At 40.9% G+C, this 17,500-nt stretch overlaps 1 protein-coding gene and 4 non-coding genes across 5 annotated transcripts in view; 4 read left to right on the top strand and 1 right to left on the bottom strand.

Moving 5' to 3' along the window:
• The window catches only part of LOC138002446 (uncharacterized), a 49,107-nt gene that overhangs the window by 21,496 nt on the left and 10,111 nt on the right, over positions 1 to 17,500 (bottom strand). Inside the window, exons 6-18 of the mRNA XM_068848487.1 lie at positions 16,092 to 16,280; positions 14,931 to 15,160; positions 14,182 to 14,414; positions 13,163 to 13,381; positions 10,465 to 10,723; positions 8,866 to 8,983; positions 7,528 to 7,733; positions 6,321 to 6,559; positions 5,779 to 5,884; positions 2,315 to 2,476; positions 1,687 to 1,818; positions 851 to 985; positions 1 to 162 (exon numbers count right to left, since the gene is read on the bottom strand). The exon at positions 1 to 162 is cut by the window's left edge and continues 45 nt beyond it. Coding sequence (XP_068704588.1) covers positions 1 to 162; positions 851 to 985; positions 1,687 to 1,818; positions 2,315 to 2,476; positions 5,779 to 5,884; positions 6,321 to 6,559; positions 7,528 to 7,733; positions 8,866 to 8,983; positions 10,465 to 10,723; positions 13,163 to 13,381; positions 14,182 to 14,414; positions 14,931 to 15,160; positions 16,092 to 16,280 — 2,390 coding nt within the window. The remainder of the gene's footprint in view (positions 163 to 850; positions 986 to 1,686; positions 1,819 to 2,314; positions 2,477 to 5,778; positions 5,885 to 6,320; positions 6,560 to 7,527; positions 7,734 to 8,865; positions 8,984 to 10,464; positions 10,724 to 13,162; positions 13,382 to 14,181; positions 14,415 to 14,930; positions 15,161 to 16,091; positions 16,281 to 17,500) is intronic.
• Positions 16,813 to 16,894, top strand: Trnas-gcu (transfer RNA serine (anticodon GCU)). The gene has a single exon. It is a non-coding gene; the product is annotated as a tRNA-Ser (tRNA).
• Trnas-gcu (transfer RNA serine (anticodon GCU)) lies at positions 17,144 to 17,225 on the top strand. The gene has a single exon. It is a non-coding gene; the product is annotated as a tRNA-Ser (tRNA).
• Trnas-gcu (transfer RNA serine (anticodon GCU)) lies at positions 17,311 to 17,392 on the top strand. The gene has a single exon. It is a non-coding gene; the product is annotated as a tRNA-Ser (tRNA).
• The window catches only part of Trnas-gcu (transfer RNA serine (anticodon GCU)), an 82-nt gene continuing 59 nt past the window's right edge, over positions 17,478 to 17,500 (top strand). The window contains exon 1 of the tRNA in view: positions 17,478 to 17,500. This exon is cut by the window's right edge and continues 59 nt beyond it. This is a non-coding gene — a tRNA (tRNA-Ser).

Consider the following 17,500-nt stretch of genomic DNA (forward strand, 5'->3'; position numbering starts at 1 on the left):
GCCACCAAATCCCCACAAGCTATAACCAGCTGTCAGAAACAACTCAGCTTTTATGAGGTTCAGGAAATTGCCTTGAATCAGCAGCTCAATCTGGGTCATAGTCAGGTTCAAGCGGCAATAGGTCTCGATCCCAAGGAGATTCGTATACCCCTCGATGTATGCCTACATAAAAAGAGAAATGGTGAGATCTAAGATGACAAGGACTCGAACGAAGTTGTTCATCCTATCTCACCATGCACAAAGCCTTTGTGCATGGTGAGAAGCTTGAACAGAAAATGATGTCGGTTTAATAAGGATACAATTGTTGCTTTGGGGCACGAAGGGGCGTAGCCTAGGGCCCACGAATATTGAAGATTCATCAATGACATAAAGGCCCCATACACACTAATAGGTTTTACTTTTTCGCGCGTCATCTACGCGTAAAGCGCCCCAAAACACCGACGAAAACGTGGTCTTTTAAAAACCCTCCAGTGTTAGGGTGGACAAGAGAAGACAGACGGTTTTGAAAACGATGACATTAAGGCGCAAAAAACTTTTGCGAAAACTGTGCATTAGTATGAATGCGTGAAAACGAAGGCCTTGGAAAGCGATCACAAAAAAACGTGAGAATTTTTAAATCAGTTATTTCCATGGCTTTAAGCGTATTAGTGTGGATAGGTGAAAACGACATGAAAACGGTAAGGACAATCAGTGAAAATATTTTGCTTCGATTTAATACATTTCATAACGTCAAAACAGAGATAGGTGTTTCAAGGTTAGTTGATAAGAGTTTTTCTCTCTGAATAAGTTAGTTAAATTTGACTCCATTGATTTAGATTGCAACTTTCTAGAGTTGTAAGGAGTCACTTACTTCATAGTAGATAACAGGGGACTTCCTTGCATCCATATAAAACCACGGACCAAGACTTTGCTCACTTGGACTACGCGCGATTGTAGCAATGTTCAAAATCTTTATTGGGTCTGGTTTCAAATCGACAAAAATTGCCTGTGAAGAAAAATATGTTCTGTGAAGAATAGGACGAGGCAGTTTACATACGAGTGGCAAGGTGTTGCGAATTGCAAAGCTAATAGATCAAACAATTTTGGAAGATGGAAGAGGCACTTTGAGAAAAGCGTGTCGGCGCTGGAACCGGTTCTCGAAAGTTCCGAAACTTTTCGGGTCCTACGCGGGTGTCACAATCCACTCTCTATCTTGAAAACAGGGAGGTTTTAAGTCGTCAAACTTCACAATCATTTTTGCATTTTGTTATCTTAACAACATGTTAAAAGACCAGCCTAGCAAAGTGAGTAAATTGTGATTTCGTAAATGTCTTTTAGGGCCCGAACCGTTTTCGGGACTTTCGAGAAACGGGCCCCAAGGTAGAAGACAAAGAAACTTGCGGCGCCGACAACAGGATTCCAAATACCTAATACTACGTCCCACAAGAACAAAATTACCATTGCACAAGTTGGTTGATGAAGTTATGGCATATTTATCGATGGTGACTGGATCACATTCGAAAAATATCCGAGTGCTGATCACAGGAGACGAACCAATGGTCTTCAGGTCACTAGTACGGGTGATACATCACAGAGCTTCAGGAGACTGCTATGAGTCAGCTACGGTATTTGATGTAAACAAATCACAGGGAACATAACCCTTCAGAAAGATAGTTTCCATGCCACATGAACAAAGAATAATCTCACCGATTCGGATAGCTTGATGTGCGCGAAAATCGACCATCCAAAAATATTGAGTCGCCCCTTTAACATGAATCCCTTATAGATGTAAGGGCCACCCGCGATCCGCAAGTCAATGTCGTCTGTAGAGTACGCGCCCTATAGAGGGTACCAAAAACAATTATTCGTTGCTATAATAATAGAGATGCACATCTGTCTTAAGAAAAAAATTGAATTCCTTAACAAATTACGAGCCAGGGTAGCAGCCAAGAGAAACCCCGGCATCGTCCTAATAAACGTAGCATGTATGTTGTTGAAATCACCAATTTAACTTAGGTAAAAGCTGATTCAACCTGAGCCCGGGGTTGACCGACAACGCATGCCGATACTGTTTCAAAATGTTATCTTAATAATTAAGATAATTACACATTAACTATTCTTTATTTCTTTTAGATAAAGAACTCTAATCAAAATATAGCCTTCATTATCACACTCTTATCAGGGGCGGGGGAAAGATGCAGGGAGTGCATCATCATTTCTTGAAATTTTACTGTCGAAAGCTCGCACAAAAACGTAGGCTTTGGGATGAAAGAGTGAAAAATAAACGGATTTCCTAAAATACCAAAAGGAAATATGAACTCTGCACGATACTTACCGAAGCCCCTTCAGGAAAGCCTGTTTGAGCAACTGGAGGTGGGAGCTGGAACTTAAATCCCAGAAGCCGAAATATCTTCCCGAGAGTAAGCGCGGTCATATCAGCATAAAAGAACTGTGGCTTTCCTACTCCAAAGTAGCCGCTGCCACCAAAGCAATGACCCTGATAACAGAGTGAAAAGACGATCAGCATTTGCAAGTTTGCAGCATTTGTAATTGCCATCCACTTGAAAAACCTAGGCCTTTTGAAAATGAAATTGATTAGCTTGCGTGAAATTTGCATTTAACGATAAAAGGAAAATTGGGCGAGTACTTTAAACACGGAGGCCGGAACGCCGGAACAGAAGAACGCTTAAACACGGAACGGTGTGGAAAATAGCTAATAGTTCACCTCAAGGTCCTCCTTACGCCCCCCACGTGAAATGAATGGCTCGGTGGAGAGTACACCATTTAAAGTGACTGTGGTATTTTACTGGGACTTTACGATGCACGAAGGTGACGTCAACGATATCGTCACCTTAAAATATAACTTTGCGCTATCGCGTTTCTCGGGGTTAGGCCATCTTGTTCGCGTCGTACAATGTGGGCGGAGTATCCTGTAAATAAATTGGTACGAGCAGTTTCAGAGTAAATATAGAGAATTATAGGGCGCGTTCTTTTGGTACTATGCCGGAATAGGAATACACGGAATAGACGGTATTCATGTTCTTTTGGGACCTATTCCGTTTTCGGAATAAACGAAATACTATTCCCTTCATTCTGCTGCCGATAGCAGAATGAACAGAATGACCAGAATATGGTTTACTCCGAATAGGCAGAATATGCGTTCTTTTGTGAAAGTTTTGGCGGGAAATGATACGCGGCCAGCTGGTCACCCGCCGACGGCTTAAAAATTGTAAAAATCTGAATGGAATAGCGATGCAAAATGTCTACTTTAGATGGGGGTGTGTTGGCCTCTCTTCTGTTTCTTTACCGGTGCTAGAACAAGAAGAGCTGTCAGTTTGTGTTAATAAGAAAAAGTGCCCTTGCCTGGTCAAAGGAAATGACGTTGGCATTAATTGGTTTGTGCAAAAACCACGAACCTTTTTTCAATTAAGTCTTCATCAAGAAGAAGAGCATATGAGAACACATTTGCGGTACGCAAAGCACTCGCAAGTACAAAAAACTCTTCGTGATCTTTCCCCTTATGGTTTTTAGCAAATGAAGCAAACCGAGAATTCAAGAAAACCGCCAAAAAACTGGTACTTATGGCCATATTTCAACCTCTCGAGTTCCAAACTTTCGGGAAACCTTTTGTACTCTCCAAGCCAACGAAATTGGCGCATGCGCAGATACAATAGTTCCCAGGTCACATTCGCTAATAGTATTCCGTTTTCAGAATGAGTTCTTTTGTAAATTGATATTCCGTATATTCTGTTATTCCTGATCCGGAATGAGAATAGCCAGGACGATACCAAAGACGGATTCTCTTATTTAAATTCTTTAAATAAGCAATTATATCATGTTAGTTTAACTCTCTCGTTCTAATCAACATGTTCCATTGTACACTCTTTTTTGTTACCTTTGGCTATTTTGTTAGATTCCCAATTTATTTCACGTTCTTCTTTATCTTTGTTTAGCATATTATAAATTCAAATGTAACTTCAAATTAATTCTACTTTCAACTGAAGATGGTCGTTGCACGACCGAAACATGTCTTGCAAATTTAATTTCAAATGTGTCGTCACTTTTATAAAAATAAATATCTTTGCGACTCGATTGTTGGGTGTGGGAGGCGCGGTGGTCTCATGGTTAGTCGCTCGCCTCCGCATCGAGTGGTCCGGGTTCGGGTCCTGGCGGGGACATTGTGTTGTGTTCTTGCGCAAGACACTTTACTCTCACGGTGCCTCTCTTCACCCAGGTGTTCAAATGGGTACGGGCCATTTCTTAAGGCCTGGCCAAACGCTCGCAACATTTCAACGCAACATCTTGCAACATTGTCGGGCACAACATGTTGCGTACGTTTGGCCCCCTGTTGCGATATGTTGCGTGCGTTTGGCCAGTCCATTCAACACATGTCGCAACATCATGCAACAATGTTGCGTTGAAATGTTGCCAGCGTTTGGCCGGGCCTTTATATCGCAGGTAACCCTGCGATGGACTGGCCTAGTCGCTTCATGCTACAGAAACCGGAGATAAGCGCCGGCCTGATGGACCTCCTAGGCTCGTAGCAGACTTGACCTTTACCTTTACCTATTGTTGGGTAATGCTTTAAGGCTACTTATGATGTCGTATCGGTTACCATGGAAACACGCCAGGTCTACAAAAAGGCCCTCTAAATTTCAGTTTTTGAAAATTATCTGAAAAACTAAGTTGGTGACCTACCGTTTTTATTTGTTTGTTGCAAATATCCCTAAATTCTTTAACTTCTTAGAGAGTATGAAAAAATTATCTAGTAGAAAGTTATCTAGTAGAATTTAAGTTTCATCGAAGGTTTTATAGTTTACAGAAAATTGCACTTCAAAGCTTTCCCCGAAATTGTTTTATTTGAAGTGCCATCGTGAATGATACGTGCATGCAAAAATCAAGACAGGTCACTAAGCAAAATTTCGAGATAAAGACAATTTTTATGTTTTTTGTTTTATTTCCGGTTCGCGCTATTTTACCCCGTATTTTCACTTCCGGTGTGTTGCGCGCGCTACTTTTGATAGAACTTTGATTCATTCAGCTGACGTGTGTTTCTTGGTTATGGCGTGTGTAAGTTACGCGCGCGCGCAGCTAAGACCCTTTCGAGCCTCCTTAAAGTATTCTGCCGTTCTGGCGCTCCGACATTCTGGTGTTCAGACGTTCCGATCTTCCGTGTTTAAGTCCTTGCCGCAAATTTGGGCCCGTCGGCTGCTGTTTTCGGTTGGTTTCCTGTTACTGGCTAGGAAAAACTCGATTCCATTTCAGCCTTTTTAAATTAAAAAAAATTGGACTCAAAGGTAGCTGCCCAACTGTTAATTTAGGAAATAAACTCCCTTTCGGTCAAAGCAGTTTTAAATAGCCTTGCAAGGTTAAGAAAGCGCAAGCAACAAACGAGGTCACATGCTGGAGCACGACCAAGCTCCTGTTCGGGTCGTAGATTAGGCGCGTACGTACAACACTAGACTTTCTCAAAGCCCGTTTCCGCTAACAGATAAATAGGTATTAACTGCAAAAAAAAGCCCTAAAATACCTCCTCCCCCTTCCCCACCCAAAGTAATCATGATATTGTTTGTGAGAAGTGCAAATAACCGATGCGGGTGTTTCGTAAATAGAAGATTTATGTCATTGAAAGCATCTTTTTTTTCGATAGGAAAGGATAAATAGAAAGTGCCTCAAGGATTTTGTCCAGGATTGTAGTCCACATATAGCCTGCTAAATTTTGTGAAAAACCAGTTACCACGGCTCTAAAACAACCTTGCCGTATCCTAAGATCTAACATTTCGTGTGTGTTTAACTCACGTCATTGTTGAAATCAGCTGGTACGAGACAGTCGTATCCAAATTCCACTCGCATTCCAAACTGCACTCCAGTGATGGGTATGGGAGCTCCAACTTGGTACGTTAATCTGTGGAATATATCTGGTGAATATTCTGACCAACGCTTTAGCTGTAGTCAAGAGAAAATGAGAAGACAGAGAGAGAGGCTCCCGGTCCAGCCCTTGGGATATGTCATGTCCACGAAAGTTATTTTTAGACGAGCGGTAGTCTTCCGAGACGTCCGCATGCAGGCCAACCTCGGTCCGATGTTTGAAAGAAAATAAATATTCATCAGCTTTCCACGTGCGCCGTCATTTTCTCTTTTCACTAAGAACCTGAGAGCGAGGCAAGACTGCATGCGGACGTCTCGGAAGACAGACGTCCGCTAGAACAAAGACTTCCGCTCGTCTAAAAATAACTTTCGTGGACATAACATATCCCGGCCAACGCCCTGAGCCTCCCTCTCTGTCCCCTCATTTTCTCTTGCTGTAGTTGCTTAAGGGTCGTTGAAACTTGATATCTTACCCGAGAAAAATGTTTCCAATGCCGAGAAACGGAATGAAAAAAACCCTGCGCCATATTCCGCGCATGCCCAGTTTACCAGCAACCTGTTGTTCTAAGAAATCGTATTCCAATACACCAAAAAGGAAAAGTTCACTGTTAGGAGCTCTGATGCCGTCTCGGTAGACATCTCCATTCACTGGAATCTTAATATCGGCACGGAATCCCATTTTAACATGCTTATTCGTAGAGTTCCAGTCCGCCTATCAAAAAGAAAAAGACCTCATTCTTAAAAGGTGCGCAAAGCGTGTAAGTGCTAGCGTTTGAACCGAAAAAAGGATAAAATGACCATTGATACATTCACTTTGATTTTTAAATAAATTCATGATCAAAGCTAGTCTTTCATATGAAGGTTGTTTATCCAAAACACTTTGCACTTGGATTTTTCATTTTGTCTTTTAACACCGATTCCTATGATGCCGAGCTAGCGAAGTCTGTTGATAAGTAATCATAACGACAATCATTGCCATCACCCTAACGTAAATAATAAACAACAATCTAGCCGACATCTCTACTGTTTTTTTTTCCTTTGTTTTTCATTTGACAATGCAGCACATCAGGAAAGCCCGAGTTCTATCCGATATGTGCCTAGTTATACTAGAGACGCCTAATCAGTCCAGACGAATTATCCATCTCTCGTGTGATCCGTCTAGTGTAAAGACGGGACGAACTATTTAAAACGCATAATCCGTCTGGGACGGACTTGGGCAAATATTTTTATGCTGCGTCTGCTAAATTCGTCTAGTATAAAGCCGGGCACAAGATGCATAATGCGTCTGGACGACTATACAATTAAGTGCATCTTCGAAGACGTATGAAAGTGGATAGTTCAGATAGTTTGTAAAGACGCATTCAAGATGCATCTTGTGCCTGTCCTTATCAGTACCAGACAAACTTAACAGACGCAGAGAAAGGGTTTGCCAAAGTTTATTCCAGAGGAATTATGGGTCTCTAGTATAAAACGGCCATTTAATTTATCAAATGATTCTGACGAAGGACTGACGCTCGAAACGTAAAATATTTTAAGGGTGGTTAATTTACCTTTAACGTATCAGCTCGGTTGATAAAACTAAATTTTAATGATATTTAGCAAGCGTACATCTTATGTGATCAGTCCTACGAAGCACAATGGAAGACAGCGTTAACCTAAAGAGCTCAACGTACAACTAACCTCAACATAGAGCTCAAGCTTGTGGTAATAAAGCCCAGCAAAAAGGCGAATATTACGGAAGCCAGTAGCAACTAGGATTTTTTTCCACTCAAATCGACCAGCAATATACCATTGTACTGTCGGTCCAACGATAATCTTTGTTATCTCACAAAATTTATTCCCTTTGCAGTCCTTGGGCAAAACGATTTGAGCCACAGCTACGATCCCTGTTAAAAATGAGAAGCAATACTTAGTTATTGTCTCTTATATCTCTACTAAACTAATTGATAATTCATGGAAAATAAGAACTAAAAGAAAATGTTCTATATATTAATTCTTTATTAACATAAGATTATCCTTTGACTTTCGTCGTCAATTGTCTTGCTCTGCAAAAATAACGAGTCGACAGCAGGAAGAATATTCGCGTCAGAATTGCACCATATTTGGCCTAATTTCGCTGAACGTTATTGGAAATCTATTATTAGTTCTGTGTCACACTGCATGGTTATATCAAAGACAACACCTTATAGGTCAATTGGTGTGAAAGTGGACCGCGCGGCACATGGAATCGAATGGTGGCGAGTGAAATTAGGGAATAATTACACGCGCATTTTGTCCAAAATTAAATAATTTCCCGAGTGTACCACTTGACTAGCTATTAATATCTTGGGTTACAAATTGCTCCTTAATTTTCAAACCTGGAAGCCATTTTGGCACTGTAGGAAAGCTGCCGTGGCAACAATGTAATTTCACATGTGAATTTTAAATTAACGCTGAAATTTCGCGCCAAAATTAAAGGAATGCGCATCTCACTTTTGGATTCAAGCACGTGCTGTTGTGATATGCAAATTAGCTGAGAAATGGTATCTAATGCACATGCGCACCAGCTGACTGTGACTAATTTGTCACCCCTGTTATTACAGATAAATAACCTTCGCAGCAGGGCCGCAATCTGAAAACAAATTTCAAGGAATTATCATAGGGCACAGGGTTTCGCTCCCTTATTTCATATTCTCTTAATATGATGCAAGAATGATAGGATATGACAAAACAACGTCATTCATCCAATGTTTCGTCTCCTATTGGACGAAATGCTGAACTGATGACATCAGTTCGAGAGCCTTACGGGGTGCCAAAAATGAGGTCAAAGAAAACGTTTGTAGAGCTTTAAATTTTTTTGAACGAAAAATAACAACAAAAACCACAACCAAAATACAATTCGGCTTTCATATCATATGAAAAATTACGCATAATTCTCTCACACTGAATATGCCTTCAAATCCTACTAACACACATACCCGCCCTTTCCTAGAAATTGCTGAATATTATTGTAAACGTGGACAAGCCAGAAGCACAGACCTTGTGTGATGCTTGTAGTGAACCAGGAATGGAGTGGTTCCTTAGCAAATTTAGTCTCCGCATCGGTGAATACCTGCTGGAATCCTAACACAGCTGGGGGACTGAAGGAAACTCCGATCTGTGATAGAGTTCAAAAGAGCAGACTTAGGGCTGGTTTTCACTAGCGACGGAGTCGGAGTCGGAGTCGTAATCAGAATCGCAGGGCGATACGATGTAGTGAAAATCAAACTGTCGGAGTCGGAAGCAGAATACCGATTCCGCTTATGACTCCGTCGCTTACGATCCAGTGAATACTGCATTGTCGCAGTCGGAAGCAGAAGCGGAAGAATAAACCAATCACAATCTTCGATTCCAAGCATTATGATTGGTTGGTTCTTCCGCTTCTGCTTCCGACTCCGACAATCTAGCTTTCACTGGATCATAAGCGACGGAGTCATAAGCGGAGTCGGAAGAAAATGGGAACGTTCTGATTCTTCCGATTCCGATTACGTCGAGCTTATGACTCCGCTTACGACTCCGATCTTTGATTTTCACTGGGTCATAAGCGCTCTTACGACTCCGTCGCCAGTGAAAAATAGCCTTTATGAATTATGGGAGCCGATGGATTTTGAAGCTGCAATTCAAGGCCTGTATGAAAGACACAGGCTCAATGGCGTTCGAAGTGACGTAAATGTACAGTTTGTGAGTCAGAATTCATCGTCGGTCTAGCAATATAAAGCTGCACCATTTCAATCTAGTATATCGTTATGATAAAAATGTCTGTCCTTATGGAATGTGTAAGTAGTAGACAACCGGCCCGAATGCCGCCTCAGTTTTCAAAATGTGCGCATGCTCTAGACCAACTAAGCCGGAAACATTATCCTTCTCAGAACTTCTGAGTTCATTATTCTTTCCGTTAGCACTGGCAAAAACGACCCGACCTTTAGCCGCTTCCAAAATACACGCAGTCGTCAGCAGCTATTGTTCGAAACTTGCACGACTACACAGAAAAGCCGAAAGTATATCATTGCCGTACTTCCTTGTCGGGAATTAAAACCAGTCAGCGGTCGTTATTCCTGGGTCCAACCAAGGAAAAACTTCAAAAACAAGAAATCTAGCTCGTCTTATAAAGCCATTACACGGCAAAAGATGAATTCAGCACTTTCCATTCAACAAAAATTCCGTGTATCCAATCAAAAGGCACATTCTGGTTGACAAACCCGACCCAAGCAAGTGCGCGCTAATTACACCATACTTAGGGAGTTAAAATCACGCGATGTTTAAATTGAGCCACCAACGGACACCGAAAGTGAACATTTTCGCATGACAGGTCAGTGGTATCTCCAGGATTTTTAAACTAATCGTCCCTAGTAGTGAAAATAGCTTCTCTGCTGGAATAGCTAGTTAAGACTTATTGACTGGATTTTCGAGCATCTCAAATCCTCGGCTAGTATAAACATCTTTAAAGTCCTTTATCTCAGGATACAGCGTTAATTTTTTACCTTATTTAAGGATTTACTTGGAAATGTTTGCGCGAAATATCATACTCATTCGATTAAATAATGTGATTATTAATCGGCTACTTTATGCTGAATGCTCACATTGACAAATCAAAGTTACCTCTAGTTTTAATCCAAGTTTGTCCAAAAAGTCCACTCCGATTCCAGACAGTTTCTCTGCCACTTTACCAAATGAAGCACGGTCAAAGGAAAAACCAACGGCAAATGCTGGACGTGCAAATCTTATTCCCGCCAAAATCTCTACGTGAACAGGCACCCCAAGAGCGTCTATAGAGGCCGTGAACCGCGTTATGCCACCTTTAGCCAGCTTTGTAACTATCTCCACAGGGGCCAGTTGGAAGTCCCAAAAGCCAATCCCTCTGTTAAGAAAATTGGCACATCTTTGATACTAGGGAGGCGCATCAATGTAATGTAGGTTGGGTAAATAAATGATAAGTTACGTTTTATGACACATGAGAAGGACGCCTTCCTGTCATTTCCGAAGATAATTGACCTCTTTAGCTTGTAGGTTTTGTTTTCCCATTTCAGACCACGTGATGTTCTCAAGGGGATTTTCCTTTTGTTTTTTCATAAGTTATGTTGCATAGGACGACATTTGATAGAAACGGTTCTCTGGAGTAACATCACGTGGTCTGAAATGGGAAAATAAAAAGTACAAGCTAAAGAGTTCAATGGAGCGTTTTCACTCACGTGACCAGCAGAAATTTATCGTCATTTGTCAATGGCGAGCAGATCAATTATTTGCCGAAGCCGAAGGCTGAGGCAAACAATAGATCTGCGAGAGACTGATAAATCACGATATTTTGCGATAACCGAGTTCAATAATTATTTTGTCATTCGATGACTGAGTTAACTTTATTTTTCACAATTCCCAACAATTAAATATTTTTCTGAAAGCTCAGGAAAGCGAACTGCTATTTTCACACAAGCGCGTGGTTTCAATTACGCATGAGCAGAATATTATTTCCAGCAAAAGGGTTATTTGTAGACAGTTATTTGCAGGTCACGTGGTGGGCTCTCGGCCAATGAAAAGGATGGAGAAAATCCATCGAATGATAAATTGGATTACTGAAACAAAAGAAAGTATCTGCCTAAAAATAGACATCAAATCCCAGAGGATTAGTTTGGTACACCATCATGGCCGCCATTCCTTTGTTTTGGAATACCAACATGGCCGCCGTGACGTCATGTGAAAACAATCTATTTGTATCACAGATGTAATTCTCTTTCATTCCCAAAGTATATTGTAAGGAACGTTTATGCACGCAGAGCACTCGCCTCCCACCAATGTGGCCGGGGTTTCGCCGGGGTTCGATATCCCAGACTCGGCGTCACAAATGGGTTGAGTTTGTTGGCTCTCTACTCTGTTTCGAGTGGGTTTTCTCTGAGTACTCCGGTGCGTTTTTCCGTCTCCTCAAAAACCAACCTACAATTTGATATTACTGAGTTGTTTGGTTTGATTTCATTTCTGTTCAGTGTCCACAATTAACGCCTCAACGCCAAATATAGTTGACACTTAAATAACATCAGTATTTCATGACTCAGAAGTCTCTATCTGCGATTGAATGATGCCCATCCGTTTACGGTATTGTCTATTTTCAGAACGGCTATTGCTAGATTTTTGCGGTAACAAACGTAGCGGCATTTCGTTCCTCTCAGGATTCTGCATTGAGCACGATCAATCTCCCGTGCGGATACCTGGTTTGCTGATCAATAAGGTAAGTTGCGGTCATTAGGCCCAATCTGATTGGCCATTATTTGGTGGGACCTGTATTCTAAATTCCTGAAAATTCTCTTTAACTGATTGGCCAAGGCCAAATGAGAGAGATCGAAATTTCTGGGTTATGAACTTCTGATAGAGCGAGTTTCAATTGAGTGTCGTAAAACAAAAAAACCAAAGTAATTACATTGGCCGCTCAAAAAGGACGGAGACAATCCAGTAAACCAATCAAAATTCGAAGTAATTACACGTAGCCCACGCAAAACGAGGGAATTCAAAATGTGCACGCGCGAGCCACGATTGGTTTTGATTTCGCTTTCGATTAGTTGAATTAGTGGCGCGAGAACTTTGAGCCAATCACTGAGTGAAGTAATCATAAACCAAAGCATTCGCTTATTACTTTCGACACTCAATTGAAAACCACTCTATTCATTAACTTTCACTTCACGAGAGATCAATCGAGGACGGAGTTGAGGGTAAAAAAGATATAAATGAACGAAATGATATATGAAATGAATCCTATACTGAACTGCGGATATGAAATCAACTGAAGCTATAATCCTCGCAGTTATGGACCCCGTTGAAGTCCTGAGATTTTCAGGCTTCTCTACGCAATTGCTAAAATTGCGTCCATGACTGTGAGGATCATAGCTTTACTTGAAAAAGGATATCGTTGTTGTTGTTGTTGTTGTTGTTGTTGTTAAAGGTTACAAATTTGCACCAAGCACACTTAGCACAATTATTTACATAAACACAATGAGGCAACAATGCAGGATGTTGTTGTTGATGTTTATCCAGTAAAACTACTTAATGAGATTTATGTTGCTTAGTGTAGGTGTGACAATATGGCCCTCTAAATAGGACCTTAGCCAGAGCCAAAGAAAAAAGTATCGCATGTTGTTCTTAGGCTGTGGGAGACGCCATATGACACATTGTGACGTGTATGCAAAGGACCACGTATGCATTACTGATGCAGCTGTATTGGGCGGGTATGTTGCTCTTGGCAATGACAATGATGATAATGATGATGATATGTTACATTGAAGTTATAAAGGATACAGATAAAATACCAACTTACTTCAGAGCATTGACGAAGAAATCAGGCAGGCTAAGAGGGTCTAGGCCAAAGGAAGCCATTATGTCTTTGAAAGTAACCGAGGGAGCCGACCCTTTCGCGTAGGCACTTCCACTGATCACATCCTTCTTAACCTCCGTTTTAAACAGAGTTCCCGATTTTATGTAGTGGTCGCCTTTGGCCTTGAAAGTCTGCGAATTACCTTCAGTGTAGTAAGAGAATCTGCGATAATAAATATGATCTTCATATCACTCAACTGACTGAAGCTTAAGCGTTTCAATTTGTCAAGTTTGTACAGTCTCGCCATTAGTTCAGTCTCGTAATTATTCTTATCCTAATTTTACTTATAAACGTGCTGGTGGTGAACAAATGTTGATTCGATTTTATTTGAGCAGAAATAAGTATTTCGAAAAACAGTTGTGTGATTATCAAGGGAGCCACTTTGTGGTGCTGAAACAACCGATGGTGGGTCACGTGATTTGAGCTGAGTTCTTGTTCCAAAACCAAAACCTTTTAATGTGGACCACTAATTCTTTTGAAAATAGTAACCGTGTCTTTAAAAGGAACCTCCATTAAAACAACAAAATAAATAACTTTAAACCATAGAACAGAATGTTACCAATTAAAATTATTCAATCTTTTTCCCATGAAAGCGTTTCTTTCCGAAAAAAATTAATTTCAAAAACGCTTCTTTTGGCTTTCAAAATTTCCGGGTGCCGCCATCTTGAATAATTGTGACGTGTCGTGGTTGCCCTATTGTTCCAGAACAAACGCTGTTTGTGTCAGAACAACAAGGCAACCAGGACACGTCACAATTATTCAAGATGGCGGCGCCCGGGAATTTTGAAAGCCAAAACAAGCGTTTTTGAAATTCATTTTTTTCGAAAAGAAACGCTTTCATTGGAAAAAGATTGAATAATTTTAATTGGTAACATTATGTTCTATGGTTTAAAGTTATTTTCTTGTTTGAGTGGAGGTTCCCTTTAAAAAACCATCAAACAAGAAGAAAATTTCTCTCTCACCTGACGGATCGCAAGACATAGCCAGTAAAAGGCACATACTCCACCGATTTTGAGCACTGAAACTCGTATTTTCTCAAAGCATGAGACTCATCGATCCAGATGCTAATGGCTGGCACATTTTCGGATAGTTCAGGCTTTGTCCAGTCCGGAAGAGCATCAATCCTTGTGTAATACGTAGCTTTGTTGGACACAACTTTGCCAATGGTCAGCGAGTCAACGATCTCAAAACACAGCTAGGAACATAACGAGGCAGAAAATCATGATTTACTTGTTTACTTAATATTTATTTATTTATGCTTGTGTAAGACGGCTTTGGTGATTAACAATGATTATTTAGTTTCCTTACAATGGACCTCTTTAGCTTGTACGTTTTGTTTTCCCATTTCAGACCACGTGATGTTACTCCAGGAAACAGGTCTTTCAAAGGTCGTCTTATGCCCGTGTATATGTATGCATAACTAATGCCAAACAAAAGAAAATTCCCTTGGGAAAATCAGGTGGTCTGAAATGGGAAAACAAAAAAAAGGTGGTATCTGATTGAAATTGCCAATACATAGAGATAGGACGCAGCTCTTTACAGTCAACCTCTAATTTAATTGGATCCCTTTAGGACGCAGCTCTATTGTTTTCAGAGTTAGGGTCCATTGCTTGTTTTGTATCGTTCTTTGTGCCCATTGTTTTCTGAACTAATCCCGAGAGCAGTTGTAATAGCTACGTACTGACCCAATACATATGCATTATCCAGATACCTTTGTAAGCTGCTTTCTTCCATAGTCGTCCTTATCGTCAGCTTCCATTTTAATTGCAAACCATCCACTCTCCAGCTCAGTTTTCATGAATGCGAAATTTGAATACACAGCAAAAGGGATGTTCTCCTTGAAAGATCCGGAAGCCGAAAACTTCTCAGTAGCCTCACACTCCAGAGCAATCCAAGACTTGGCATCGGTTGGTGCTTTGTCTGGTTTGTTTGGCTGATAAGCTTAAGATTCAATAAAAAGATTCTAAACATCACACAGGAGCGCGCGAAGGACTTAAAAGAGAGTTTTAGCACTTTGACACGACAAAGAAGAAATGGAACAACAAGGATAAAAAGTGGAACGGTTCCAAAAACGGAACCAGACTCGACAATGGGAGGCCAAAAGTAAGAGAGGCCGTCCTGCTTTTCTTGTCTTTCTGTTCCATTTTTCCTCTCTCTCCGAGAAGCGAAATCTGCAAGTACTAAAAAATTCAGAATTTAGTTGAAAGTTATTCCATTTGCCATCGTTTGATATGTCTCGAGATTGGTTACCTGCCTCGTTGGCTATTTACATTCTCAATATTCAACACGAGCTCATGGAATATTTATTGTTAACCTTGGACGGAATGAATTCCAGGACTTCCAAAAATTGGACGACGCCAGTCAGTACTTTAAATTTTATAGTCGATTCTTAAATGCCCATTAACACGGGCAACATTTTTTGTGCAACGTGTCGCGGAACAATGTTGCGTTGCAAGTTGAGATGGTTTGTTACGCGTATTACCACTTTCTCGTGCAACAAATTTTTATGTTGCAAAAAGTACACGTCGCATTTACTTTTTGCAGCATGAAAATTTGTTGCACAAGAAGGTGGTAATACTCGCAACGAACCATCTCAACTTGCAAGGAATGATTGTTGCCCGACAAGTTGCAAGAACAATGTTGCCCGTATTACTGGGCCTTTATGCAAGTCCGCCATAATAAAAAAAGGGGGAGGGCATTTCACTTCCATATAATTGAATGAGGCTAATTGCTTGGGCTTTGAAAAGTATTCCGAGAAAACTTCGCAGTTGACCAAAAATAAAAAAACATATCGTCTAACATTGGATTAGGAGGCTGCCTGGTGTAAGTAATAAAGATAAAATACAGTAAGGCAAGCAAAAGAACAGCTCACTTGTGCATCCTTCTGCTTGCGTGGGGCAGCTCTTTTCTTCTTCTGCACTTCCGGTACACTCGTCTCCGCCGTTGGCTGAGGGAGGATTGGTGCAGGTCCTAATACGTTTCTTAACACCTTGCAAACAGTACCTGGCTTCTGAGCATGCGCTCCAGTCTGAATACGCTGACCAACCTCCATTTATTCCACCTGTGGATTGATCAAAATATGAATGATTTTAGGATATGAAATTTGATCTGCAGAATGGACATATTATAAAAGTTAAAAAGCATGACCGTGCGAATTAAGTCCACGTCTATTCGGCAGTTCAAATATATGGATAAAAAACATTTAACATATTTTAAAATTATTTCATTCACCTCTTACTGAAAAGAAATTAAAGTCGCAATAAACCGGCTCCCAGGTGGCTTTTAGCCCAGTTAGTAAAGCATGTGAACGCGATCCCTTGTTCATGGATTCGAGACCCTATCAAGCATGGGTCTTTCAGGCTTCCTGGCAACTACGTTAGCTCTCCTGCGTTATTTTTCAAATCAAACTTGTTCCTCAATATCAAGATCTCAGAAAGGAAAAGCCGTACGAGTAAATTCTATGCAAGACAAGGTGACCATAAGTGGTTAAGGTGTTGGTTTGCTAATCCGATGTGCTGTCCACGCCAAATCAAACTTGTTCCTCAATATCAAGATATCAGAAAGAAAAAGCTCAACAAATTATATCTGTGCATGACGAGGTGACCGAGTGGTTAAGGTGTTGGACTGCTAGTCCAATGTGCTCTGCACGCATGGGTTCGAGTCCCATCCTCGTCGAAAACCAACATTTTTGCCGATTCAAACTTGTTCCTCAATATCAAGATATCACCAAGGAAAGGTTCAACAAACTATATCTGCGCATGACGAGGTGACCGAGTGGTTAAGGTGTTCTGCTAATCCAATGTGCTCTGCACGCATGGGTTCGAATCCCATACTCTTCGAAAACCAAACTTTTTGTCAAATGAAACTTGTTCCTCAATATCAAGATATCACGAAGGAAAGGTTCAAGATACTATATCTGTGCATGACGAGGTGACCGAGTGGTTAAGGTGTTGGACTGCTAATCCAATGTGCTCTGCACGCATGGGTTCGAATCCCATCCTCGTCGAAAATCAGCCTTTTTTCCAAATCAAACCTGTCCCTCAATATCAAGATATGAGGAAGGAAAAGCTCAACAAACTATATCTGTGCATGACGAGGTGACCGAGTGGTTAAGGTGTTGGACTGCTAATCCAATGTGCTCTGCACGCATGGGTTCGAATCCCATCCTCGTCGAAAACCAACCTTTTTGTCAAATGAAACTTGTTCCTCAATATCAAGATATCACGAAGGAAAGGTTCAACATACTATATCTGCGCATGACGAGGTGACCGAGTGGTTAAG

Source organism: Montipora foliosa, chromosome 1 (assembly GCF_036669935.1).
Source record: "Montipora foliosa isolate CH-2021 chromosome 1, ASM3666993v2, whole genome shotgun sequence".
Taxonomy (NCBI): Eukaryota; Metazoa; Cnidaria; class Anthozoa; order Scleractinia; family Acroporidae; genus Montipora; species Montipora foliosa.